At 40.7% G+C, this 13,391-nt stretch overlaps 1 protein-coding gene across 1 annotated transcript; it reads left to right on the top strand.

Moving 5' to 3' along the window:
* The first annotated feature begins 1,352 nt into the window (after positions 1-1,352).
* On the top strand, positions 1,353-12,231 carry LOC133452227 (platelet-derived growth factor subunit A-like). The gene is made up of 6 exons (XM_061731448.1): positions 1,353-2,122; positions 2,442-2,538; positions 5,068-5,175; positions 5,333-5,526; positions 11,084-11,210; positions 11,724-12,231. Exons 1-6 carry the CDS (start codon positions 2,060-2,062, stop codon positions 11,732-11,734), a joined length of 600 nt encoding a protein of 199 aa, XP_061587432.1. The 5' UTR covers positions 1,353-2,059; the 3' UTR covers positions 11,735-12,231.
* The last annotated feature ends 1,160 nt before the right edge of the window (positions 12,232-13,391 follow it).

Genomic DNA, 13,391 nt, shown 5'->3' with positions numbered 1-13,391 from the left:
TGAGGACCTAAAAATCGTATGCAAGCGAATGGAAGTGGATGCAACAAAGAAGCACCTAGAAGCCATCCTGTAAGGGGTTTTATGTCCTGGTAGCATTGGTTTACCCGCTGTCCAAATACCCTCATTTTGGTCTGTTTGCTTCTAAAGCATGATTTATTTAATTTTATGTGCCTGTCCTACCACCCCCACCCCCCTCACCCGCATTTGAAATCACCTTAAACCAATGAATAATAGCCGAGTACAGAGGTCTGCTTCATTTCCCTCTATCTGTTACTTCACAGCAGACACTCATAAATTAGCTTGATTACACAGCAAGTAAACATCTGACATGGTCACTGATCTGCACTCCTGCTGGCTGCCGGAGAAATGCACACTGACCTGAGTAAACAGAATACATTTTCTTTGTCTTTTGTTTGCAAGCTTGGGCTGTTTTGCATTTAGGACGCAGCTTACATTGTACCAAGGGCGTAGGTTTGGTCTCAACATTGGTAGGGACGATACAACAGCATAACCTGCATGTACACTTTTTGCTGGGGACGGGACATTAATAAGACCAAACAGATTGGGTGAACGGGGGTCAGGGCTACATTTGTCACGAATATGAACCTAATTAATTGATAGGCTAAATGATCAATGCAAAATAAATCTGTATTGACTTATACTAACTTTCATGTGTATTGGTTCACCTGATACACGGTTCGATTCAAACCTTTGTTTTCAAAAACTACTAAAGAAACATTTTTAAAACTTCCAGAATATTCCAGGATTTTATTAGCAATTTAAATTGCAATATTTGAACATAACTTAAATTATATTAACATACACAATAAATACAAAATGTTAGCCTACATTGTCCTTCACCACAAGAGTAATACATTGCTATAAAATAATTCACTTAATAATGGTAGGGTCAATTCTATCCTTACAACATTTGGGGAGACAATCTAAATTATCTTTATATCTGAACTCATTATATAATGCAAATAAGGCTGCTTAAAAGTTGGTGGGGACAATTTGAGCCTCCTGAAAAGTTGGTAGTGTTATGTCCCTACCGTCCCTATGCAAACCTACGCCCTTGCATTGTACACAGTGAGTAAAATTATCAGGATCATAGCAAATAAAAGTAATTCCAAAGCACACATCGAGCATCGGTGTTAAAATGTGAATGATGCAGAAAGTTTTCAAAAGGATCTGCTGCAATTCCCAGAATATTTCTATGTGGTTGCCTGAGTTAACGCATCCTACAACCCTCAGCAGTGTATTGTGCAGAGCGCGCACGTGGAGTGGAGCGAGGACGCGCACATCTATATCCTGTAACTGAAGCATCTCCACTTCATTCAGCCCGGGGATCACAGGACACGCTGGGAGCTCTCATCCAACTTCTCTGGAGGCTGCACTCCAGAGCGGAGATATTTTACCTGTTTTGTTTGCTCACATGATTTAATTTTCGTCATTTCGTCATTAGGGCTGCTAATGTGGTTAGATTTAATCCAAGTGTATCGTTTGACCACACGAAATACCAGAATATCAATTTAAATTCTGGAACCCGAAAAACCATGTGATTTTTAACCGGATCACGTCGGGGACAAATTAATGGATATTACTGAATTGGTGGAAGTAAAATAAAATTTACAAATTTTCATCACTTGTTCTTCTGATGGCAAAAAAAAAAACTTTGGAGCGCCTGGACATTTGTTTGAGCTCGTTTAAGTGAAATTGTTGGAGGTGTTTTACGCTTCAATGAAATGGCTGTGAAACTCTGAGACCCCCCCACAAAAAAAAAAAAAACTCTCTTAATGGGTTCATGGCCACTCTTATGTCATTTTGGAAAATACGCCCCTTTGTCACCTAAAGTGAATAACACTGGATGCACGAGACGATCACCGCTGCTGTTCTACATTGTGATTATTTAAGAATTTTAAAAGACTTTTGACGTTTCTTAAGCGCATTTATCCTCCCGAGGGATGGTTCTGGGCTCTCCAGGACAGGGAGCGACAGCCCGGCTCCTTCAGTGGACTTTTGCCCCATCTTGGTGCCTAAGGAGGGAATCTGAGAGGAGATGAAAGCCGCAGTCTACCACCTCCTCGCCGGCTACTTGTGCCTGTTACGCACCGCGGCTGAGGTAAGCCACATGAAAACAATACGTGATAGATGTTTCCTGATACCCACGCTTGCATTTAAATGTATGTCATGCTTTATTAGCCTAGAGCAGAGCCTTCACTTTCAAAGGCGTGTGCTGTATGTAAAAAATGACACTCCATCTGCGTAATTACGCACGGAAGATTTCATTTACGCACAAGTTTATTCAGACTCAGTAACCATTTACTTTTTTTTAAAAGGGTCAAATGATGTTTGCATGACCATTATTTTGAACCTTGTACGCACCAGTGTGCACAGCGTTATATTTCCACTCCAATAAAAGCGACCACCTCTCCTCACAGGAGTCCCCGCTCCCTCGGGAGCTGCTGGAGCGGCTCTCCCGCAGCGAGATCCGCAGCATCAGCGACCTCCAGCGGCTGCTAGAGATAGACTCCGTAGGTAAAGCACTTCACTGTACCGCATTCCCACCAGTTGGATTAGTGGCGCTTAAAAATGCATTTTCTGGTCTAAAAAAATACGTCCAAAGGACACCAGTTGTCATAGAACCACCAAAGCCTTGCCCCCCTCTTGCAATTTCATTGATGAAAACCAAAAAAAAAAGGATCTTGATCATCGCAGGACACCAGAGGGGGTTTCTACTTAACTGCGGGTTACTTACTGACACACATCAGACACTGGAACCTTAAAATTACAGGTCAGGGCTCTGCCTCACCCCCTTCTGTTCCTTGTAAGGTTCTGAATTGAAGCATTACTTTCATCTAGTCTGGTGTTGAGTGTAAGGATACTGTGTCATCTCATTACTGGGAGAACACGGCAGATGTTGCTGTTAGCATCATTTTTACACTTAAAACCTTACTTGTGAAGTTTATGTTTTTGTTTGCTAGACGATCGGGCTGCAACCACTGACAAGTCTTTGTTTTTAAATGCTGTTAATGTCAATGGTCTACAATATTAACAGACTTTTGTATTCATTGTCAATAAACATAGATGTCAGCTCTCACCAGGAGCTAAATCAGAGCCAGTTGAATTAGTGAATTAGACAGGAGAGTATAACTGCGGTCTAAAACAGACACTGAGTACAACTCAAAATTCCAGCCACACAAACTGCTTTGCAGCCTGGAACGTCTCGTCGCCTGTGAGACGTAGCCGATTCATTTTTTTCATGCCTGCAGCCCAGAGCGGTGCCACCATTAATCCTGGCATCATTGAGATGCAAATGTCGAGTGTGATGGCTCCCCTGCTCGGTGGGGGTCAAGTGGCTCGCTTCATTATGCTGTTGTCATGCTGCCCATTATTTGTTTGAGCAGAGGGCTCGCTAGAAGGCTGCTGTGCTGTTATGTTTAATTCATGCTCAAATTCCTACACGTCAAGGCGTGCAAAATAGAGAGGGAGAGAGAGACACACAGAGGGAAAGAGGGAGCTGTTGGAGGTCATCATTACTCTCATTTCCTTGTATGTTTCTGCTTTCTTCTGTCAAGACTGACGAGAGACACAGTATCAAAGGTAATTCACAATAGATGCCATTGGGAATATTTCAAAACTTCTACAGATATTTGATCTGGAGATCTTTGCCGCACTTATTCACAAATTACTTTTCGCAGCTGCAACTTGCCAGTCACGTTTCCATTGCCCTTAGATTTGTGCAAAACGAAAAAGAAATCCTGTAACAGTTCATAATCCAAAAAACTCCCAAATATAGGAAAAACCTTTTGACACTTTTACAAGGTGGTTTTTCAGCCATTTTGATAATCAAGTTTATCCCAGAAGTGAAATGGAAACACTTTTTGCGCATTTCCATGTCTGTGGCAGTGCTGGATGTGATGTGGCCTCATCAGTACGATGCAGTTGCACTAAAACACTTCTTAATCATTTTGTATCACATTTGATACAATCATCAGATTTGAGATCTTCCTTTTCGTTGTTTTAAAGTGAAGTCTTGCAGGACAAGATAAGCAAAGTTACGAGAAAGAACTAGGAGAGTTACACAAAACAAACAGACCACTGCCACCCCCCACCTCCAGCCACCCCCCTCCCGATGCCCCACCTCTATCGCATATTCGCTTTTCTTTTGCGAAAAAGTCTACTGGAAACATGACTTGTGTCAGCCCTGACTTCCTGAACTCACTGAACTCCTGTCTGATGACCATCCCATATCAGATGTAAACTGACCTCAGTTTCACGTTTGTCTGAAGAGTAATAGATAACTGACATAAGTAAAAGTATTCAGGTGCACGGAAAGATTGAAAGCCTTAAAAACTTGATTGACAACGTCCTGCTATCCAGATGAGCAAACGGTTGCACCAAAGCCACATAAATGCTCTAAATAACTCTTAATTCCAGCAAGCTGACAGAAGTTGACTGACTGTCCGGCTTTAACAGCTTAATGCCTCAAACAGTGACTCGGCTGATGACCTTTGACTGACCTCAGACGAAGCTCCTGATCCAGTGATGGTGTCGGTGTCTCTATGTGAATTTGATTTAAGGTCTGTGCTATTTCTCTCAGGGAAAATTAACGTGCAGAGAATCTGTTGACACAAATAAACATAACTCAGTTAGAATAACAAGGTTAAACTCCAACTCTGATCAGGAGGTGCTTGATTAAGCTGTTACATGCTTTTGCATGCAAGCATCCCACTTTTCCTTCATTCTGATTTATGATCCGTAAATTCATCTTCACATAGTCAGTTTGAGATGACAGGGTTGCACTATAAACACCAATGAATCAGTTCAGACTCTAGAAGGGTTCTTGTTTTTAATCTGTTCCAAAAGGTTTCCCAAAAACTTGATGTACAGATATGACTGAATGCTCAGATATTCTTTGTCTTTAGAGGATGAAATCAGGACTGAACTTAGAAAATAAATGCTTTAGAAGTGCAGTATCCTGAATAAGTATCAGATTTTGAGTGTGTCGGACAGATGGAACCAGTTGTTAACAGCAAGAGTGTGTGTTATTTTGTCTCCGTCCAGAGAACGAGGTGATTGAGGAGACCAAACAGAGCTACCACAAGGACTTCTCTCACAGTTTTCCTGATCATAAGAAAACACATACACACACAAGACAGAGGAGAAGCACTGGTGAGACACACGGACTCACAATTTTCTTGTGGAGAAAACAAGACTTTCTCATTAAGATTTACACTGTTGTCTATCACTGTTGCATCTATATCCAGCTAAGCAAGTGCTTTTAGTATGTAAAAAAAAACCAACGTTTGACATCTTTGTTGACTTCCAGTGGTGGAAGAAGCCCTTCCAGCAGTGTGCAAAGTGCGCACAACGATTTATGAAATCCCCAGAAGCCAGGTTGATCCCACTTCGGCCAACTTCATCATCTGGCCTCCCTGCGTGGAGGTGAAACGCTGCACTGGCTGCTGCAACACCAGCAACATGAGGTGCCAGGTGGCTCGCAAACACCACCGTACTGTCAAGGTAGGAGTCAAAAATCTGCTTCTTGTATCTAAAACATGTCACCCATTAGGGATGGGCGGTATGGACTAAAAGAATTATCGCGATAATTTCTGGCATTTATCCCGATAACGATAAAAATGACGATAAAAAAAAACCAATTCAACTCCATCTTTTTAACTATAAATCTATCACCACATTCAGTCTCTGGAGCCAAAACACTGCTCTAAAAGAATACTAAATGCTACCGTCATCAATGGGAATTTATCTTTCTTTCTTTCTTTCTTTCTTTCTTTCTGGCTCATGTGTTTCTTTCTTTATTTCTTTTTTTCTGGCTCATGTCTTTCTTTCTTTCTTTCTTTCTTTCTTTCTTTCTTTCTTTCTTTCTTTCTTTCTTTCTTTCTTTCTTTCTTTCTTTCTTTCTTTCTTTCTTTCTTTCTTTCTTTCTTTCTTTCTTTCCTTCTTTCTTTCAGGCTCATGTCTTTCTTTCTTTCTTTCTTTCTAGCTCATTTCTTTCTTTCTTTCTTTCTTTCTTTCTTTCTTTCTTTCTTTCTTTCTTTCTTTCTGGCTCATTTCCTTCCTTCCTTTCTTTCTGGCTCATTTCCTTCCTTCCTTCCTTCCTTCCTTCCTTCCTTCCTTCCTTCCTTCCTTCCTTCCTTCCTTCCTTCCTTCCTTCCTTCCTTCCTTCCTTCCTTCCTTCCTTCCTTCCTTCCTTCACGTACGTTGTGCGTGGATTTAACGCAGAACCATAAATCATCTTTACACAAAAACGTCATCATCGGGAATTTATCGTTTTTACCGTGAGATGACAAATTCTTACCGTGGAGAATTTTTTTGACGGTTTATCGTGAACGGTAAAATATCACCCATTCCTATCACCCATATGTACTGTGTTTGAACGTATTATCCAAATGAGTGTGCAAATTTGTTAACGTATACAGTAAGTTGATTTTCAACGATGATGTCGTCCTGTTAGCAGGGAATGCTGTTGCAGGTGTGTGTATGGGGAGGGCGGGGACATTAGGCTTCCACTTGTTTGTTGGATTGGACATTGACTTTGACAGGGGTGATGTCAAGCGTTGCCCTAATTGTGAGTGCCCTGCCTGGCTTTGGAAACGTCGCTTGCATCAGAAGCTGAAAGAAGTTCAACTTTTCAGGCTTCAATGGAAGCGTCAGCATATCAAATTACGGCGAGGTGCTAGCCAATTAAATCATAAATTGCGGCGACTATGTCGACAGGCTCGACCACAGGTGCTGGGGGAACGCTTGCTCCACTGCATTTTGAAAAAGCTTTTATTATTTGTCCTTAAGTGGCAGCAACTCAAGGCAAACACACATACACAACTGATGAAAGCACATGTGAACACATGGCCACTTACTGGAGGTAAACAGTCTCAACCTGCCAAGTACAATCACTATCCCCAGTGTAACAAGCGTGTATGTGTTGGTGATTGAGTGTTTGGCAGAGAGTTTGTTCAGGAACATAAGAACTTCCTTTTGATCTCATCCAGAGCTGGAAGTAAGACTCAGTAAACCCAGACTCACTCACAGTCACAGGCTGCCAACTGGGAGACGACCCAAGTTGTGTATGTGTGTGTGTGTGTGTGTGTGTTTGTGAGTCTTTCAGTTGTTAAGACTGCAACATTTGACTGAATGAAAGTTTTGATGATGAATAAGCCAGAGTATTTCTGTTAAATTACCTTTTTTTCAGCTTTGACAGCTGTTAAGATGGTTTGAATGCAGATTGAAGGACACTGCCCATAAAAGTCAATTTTCTGAGGCAAATCTGTGTGCAGAAACATTACAGAATAGCTCATCTTATTGGCTTAAATCAGTCTGAGCTGAACAGGTTGATCCATCACCTTCCAAGTAATTTCCTCTCCCTTTTCCAAACTGTTTCCAGCTGTGTTTGGATTTTTTACCCAGTACTGTTCAGTGTCAGGTTAATTATGTAAAACCAGCGTGAAATATGAACATAAGTTGATGTATGAACACTGGACTGATTACTACCAAGGTTTTCTGGGGGGTTTTTGAAAAAGAAAGGGAGGTGTTGAGAAATTGGTAAGAAATAAAAGCACAGTGAGTTGAAAAGTGGAAAATAGGTGTTAACCAGAGGTCGAGAGGGAGAAACGGAACGTAGAAGAAGGAAGAAAGGGTTCTACTTTCTGAGCTGTGGCCTACTGAAATGCAGTCTGAGATGAAAGGACTTGTTTATTATCTGCTTACAGAGGAAATCAAAAATAAAGTCACCCACATGTGCTGAGATTCAGCATTCAGATGGTCACGACTGCAACTGTGCTCACATAAAGCCGGGGGTGGGGGTTTGTGGCCACATGTGAGAAAAGGAGAGCAAAAAGAGCGACCCCATAAATTCTGATGTCTTAACCATAACAACGGTGATATCTGGCCCATGTCACAGGGGGAATGAGACTCTGTATCTCCAAGGTAAAGGCTCTGCTGTGGAATGATGCATTGTCTCTCCATTAGGAGCAAGTTGATGTACCACGTTTTGGAGTTCAGTGATCTTATACATGTACGCATACATGCATGACTGTTCAAGAATGAGGGGTGGCAACAGCAGCTGTAGTTTAAGTATCGGGCCAGTGTGAGCTAGCGTTATCACTGATTCAGCGTCCGATTGTGTCTTGGGGGCTTGAAAGTCAGCCAAAAATGTATTTACATTTGAACTTTTGGGCTTCTGGAGTGCTGCCCTAAAACCCCCTTACAATAAGCTGCGTTGTTGTGGGTTTGTGAATAATTAAAAACCCAAACATTATGACAGAATTAAAATTACTAATTAGAATGACTAAAAATAGCATCACTCATTACTAAAAATGAGCATCACTCATGTCACTGTTTAGTAAGTGAAATGAAATATTTGTGATAAATTAATGCCAGAAAAAACAGAGAGAGAGAGAGAGAGAGAGAGAGAGAGAGAGAGAGAGAGAGAGAGAGAGAGAGAGAGAGAAAACAAAACTTAGGCCAAATACAGAAGCCCATGAATATGTAACCTTTTCTGACCAGTAGCCTACTATTGTCATTTTCAACTGTTCAACAGACGACAGAGGGTTTTGCAGCAAAATATCCTGCTATTTGTAGCTATTCATTTGTCCCTGGCCCAACTGAAGCTGAGAAGCCCCACAATGCTTCACTGTTGGTATGGTGTTCCCTGGAGGATGTTTTGTGTTGGTTTTGCACATACCTTACAGAATTAAGGTCAAAAAGTCCAACCATTATCTACTCAGACCATTACACATAGTTTGGGACGACTGTGAAAACCTCTTGGGTATAATTCATCTTGCATTTTTCTATGTTTTTGTAAGAAATGGCTTCCATTTCGTCTGAGAAAACAAGCCAGACTTATGCAGAATATGGGAGATGGTAGTCACATGCAATGAGCGACCAGCACCTCCTAGAAACTCCTGTAGTTCCTTTCATTGTTGCTTTTGATATGTTCGTATGTTTCCTGTTAAGTTTTGTCCTCATCTTCTCATGAACTTTGGAGGATCATCCTGATGGCTCTGTTGTGCCACATTTAGTGAATATGGTTTTGACAGTGGTGCATTCAGTGCCATCAATATTCTTTTATACCCTTCTCCTGATTGATACTCATTGTGGCCCCTGACTCTCAGCTGAATGCAACCCCAAACATTCAATCAAACTCCACAGCAACAGCCAACTTTCATCTGCTTTTATATCAGAATCACTTTAATTGATGACAGATGCATGCCATTTACATACAGAGTTCTGAGGACGAGTTAACTCTAAGAACAGTGATAGCAACCATTATGAAAGGATGTGCTGGGCATGGCAAATGATTAGCATTATTGGATTTTTGATTTTTTTTTTTAAATATGTCCCTATACATTTCCTCCCCTTCTGGATATTTGTTAGTTGGAACACATTAAAGATTTGACAGTTCTGACATTTATGCAGTTGTTAGTTTTAATCGTCATATTCTTATAATACTGAGATTTCAGAATAGTGTGTAGAATAATAGTGTAGCATGCTACGAAATGATTTTGCTACACCGAACTCCTCCCAGAAGTTTTCCCCCTCTTTGACACACCCAATGATCTTGGTAGAGTTTTATCTTTTAGTACGCTACGTCAGGTTCTTGTAACAAAAAACCAGTGAGGTTTTCTGCAAAAACAATACAATCTGATATGCAAGCAGTTTAGAGCTGGGTTGCTGTATGAAGACATGGGTGAGATGGGTAAACTGCAACTCAAACTCAATGAGTTAGTGGAAAGAGGGAGACAAAATAATGTCAGAATCATCAACGTACTCCTGGGGGTTGAAGAAGAGGACTCTGGCAGATTACCGAAGACCACGATGCCCAAATCGATACCTGAGTTAAAAAACAAGTCATCAACACATCCATTGGACATGAATGTGAACCATGTGAACTTGACAAAGTCCTCGAAGGCCAGTGAGGTAGTTCTCTGAATTCTTCAATATTATGACTGCCAGACAATTCTGCAAACTGCCAGGGAGGCAAAAACAATCTCTGCGTGACACTGCACGCTTGAAATGTCTATGCTGAGACCACATGACAGAGGAGTGTCCTTTAAGAGCCCATTTTGCCAGAGGAAATTAAATCTTTTTCGATCAAGCAGAGAATGCAACAATCAAAAGTAATACCGAGAGCAAATGATTCAACTACATTTTTTACTTCTTTTTTATGTTTTACTCCTGCTTGTTGATGTGAAATGCATCTCAACTTGAGACAATAGACAAAGGCTCTTCAAGTCAGATCCTCAAGGGCCACTGTCCTGCATCTTTTAGCTGTTTCCTTGCATCAACACACCCTGATACAAAACCATTGTGTCATTAACAGACTTGTGCTCACATTAATGAAATGCCGATGATGACCATTCATTTGAATCAGATGTGGTGATGCAACGAAACACCTAAAACATGCAGGATGATAACGTGATAATGGCTAGCCATTGGCTGAGCTGACTGGCAATCAATCATATTAGAAATAAACGTAATGCTTTATATAAATTCTCATGGGACGGTAAGAAAAACATTCATCCCTCTCATGGTTTTCATGGGTGTGAAATCAAACAATTGAGACCCAAATAGTTTTTTGAATCAGGCTGGAAATATGTTGATTTCTGCTCTTTGGTTGGACATTTTAACATGAAGTCAACAAAGATTGACTAGCTTTTGCAGCCAGCCTCCATCGGTCAGTCAAGGAACTGCAACGAATATTAGTTCCCCATGAAACTCAACACGGAAGTCAGATGGTTGGTACCTGGTTGCTTCAAGAAAGACTGTGTAGGCCATGCTGCATGTAACAACCGGAAAAGTTGGACAGATCTATAGAATGGATGTCCTCATTGACAATACACAATTAATAATAATACTTGTAAGGCTTTTATTTACTCTCTAACTCTGTTTTGAGAAGCAGAAACATACATTGTTCTTTGCCTGAGCCGAAATGCTCACGAGTGGTAGCAGGACATGCTGATAAATACACATTTTAGTTCCTCTTGACAATGGTCCTCTTATATATTTTGGTTTTGAAGAGCAAATACTTTACTGAACCTTAGTCACGTAATGTCTCTGGCAGGTGGCAAAGGTGGAGTACTTACGGCGGCGGCCAAAGCTGAGGGAGGTGCATGTGAAGTTGGAGGACCACTTGGAGTGCATGTGCACCAGCAAACGCCACATCAGCCCCGACGCAGACACAGACAACGGTGAGTGCACAGCTGTGTGTGTGAGGGTGGGAGTTAATTTATGAAGCGGCTCATTTCCCATCTGATGGTCTCTCCCATCAAAGTGTTTCCGTTAACACCAACACAGCTGATAACAGATCTGAGGTAAACCCCCCCCCCCCCCCTTGCAAATCTGGCCTCAGGGCAGCATCTCCACTTATCCCCCACTCCCTCCTCTCTCTCCATAATACATAAATCCTCTTTCTTAACCCACTTGCAGTTTGACTCTCACAGGAATAACCTGCGTGCTGCTCTCTCAAGCCACACTTAGTTGAAAATAAGATGTAACAATATACCGTAGTTGGTCACAGATATGCCCCAGGTAATAAAAATGTTAATGCAAATGTAAATGTAAATGTTTGGCATTTATGTGATCACGACATTTATTTAGGTTTTTACTGTTTTCTTTTGTCATGAAAAGGAGCTAAGAAAAAGCTCCAAAAAGAGAGAGGAGCTCATTTGTATTGATATTCACTTTGTTTTTTATTTGAACAGGCATCAGGTGAAGCAGGACAGACAGACAGATGAAAGGCTGGGGGAAAGAAAGAAGACTGAACGCCTGAAGCAGAAAATAAGAACTGCCCATGTAATGTCCTTGCCTACCGTCAAGCGACAGGCTTTATGGAGCACATGGAATCTGTGGGATGTTTGATGGAGAATAACTGACTCATTTGGACCTCGGCTGTATTTTTTCTTTTTGAGAGCTTGCTGAAAATGCAAAGTATGGGGACCCCAAACAGGATGATACTCAGTGACACCAAGGAACTTATGAGTGTCCTGTATCTTCGCTCAAGTAAAACCCGCTCAGCAAATCACATTACATCACATGCACTGGTTGGAATCCTTTTTCCAAACAGTCTTATGGATTAGGTTTTGTACTTCATAAAAACACTCACACACATGCATGTATATTTTATTTGTTTATATATATATATATATACTTGTGTGTGTGTGTGTGTGTACATATACACTCTAATTTTTCTATTGTTGTCATTTTCTGTATCTGGTATTTTATCTGCATTAAGAATTGTTGGTTGGGGGAAATCCTCATGGCTTGTTAGTAACACTAATAAAATATTTATATAAAACAAACTGGGTGTGGTGATAAAACAGCTTTTAACTAACATGTCTGTTAAAAAAGGGGCAACACTATAGGACGGAAAGACGACTACTCATATCAGGTGTAATCATTTAAAACGTGTATTTGTAATTACATATATTGTGTTTTTATAAATGTAATTATAAAAGGACAACTAATTTGGGAGATTATAAAAATCCTATCTAAACTGATCAGTGCTCATAGCAAATATTCATGTAGTACCAGGGTGATCAAAGGTAACTGCTGCTGAAGAAATGAATGACATATAGAGGAAAGGTGTCTTAGGCAGAATATAAAATTCTAAAAGGAAGGAAAAACTAATAAATAAAAATCCTGATTTCTGAGCTCAGTAGCCAAACAAACCTACCTCTGCCTTCAGTGCTCTTCCAGGAACTGCATCCCTGAATTCATTGACATCAAATCCCAAAACTCATGCACACAAAAGAGAAAAAACTGTTCAGACACTGCCTACTTATCAAATTTAATCTGATCAGCCGCAATATAATGACCATTGACAGGTAAGGTGTGTAAGGACTGCTCATATTTTTACAGTGCAATGTTTTGCTGAAAACTTTCGTCCAAAGTTTTCACAAATGACTCCAAACTCTAAGACATATTCCATAATATTTAACTCTGCTTAATTCAATTCAATTCAATTCAATACAATTTTATTAATATAGCGTCTATTCCAATAGAAGTTCTCTCTAGACTCTTTCCAGAGACCCAGAACATTTCGCACAGGTTTCGCACAGTTGTACTGGAGGCCATTACAACGCCATCTAATCCCTTCCTAAAATGCTTGGCACCAAAAATAACAACTGTTTTATTGGAATGTAGAAACAAAAACTGTGTGAACCCAGTCCTTGATGTCCTTAATGCATGCCTGAAGTTTATCTAAAGGTTCTGTTTCATCTCGCTTCATAGACAAATAGAGCTGCGTATCATCAGCATAGCAATGAAAATTTATGCCGTGAGTCTGGATTATACTTCCCAATGGTTGCATGTATAAACTGAAAAAAAATTTGCCCTAGCACTGAACCCTGCGGAACACCTTAGCAGACGCT

This window comes from Cololabis saira, chromosome 1, assembly GCF_033807715.1.
Source record: "Cololabis saira isolate AMF1-May2022 chromosome 1, fColSai1.1, whole genome shotgun sequence".
In the NCBI taxonomy this organism is placed as follows: domain Eukaryota; kingdom Metazoa; phylum Chordata; class Actinopteri; order Beloniformes; family Belonidae; genus Cololabis; species Cololabis saira.
Note: the sequence above shows the minus strand (reverse complement) of the source record. Positions and strands in the feature narration are given on the sequence as shown.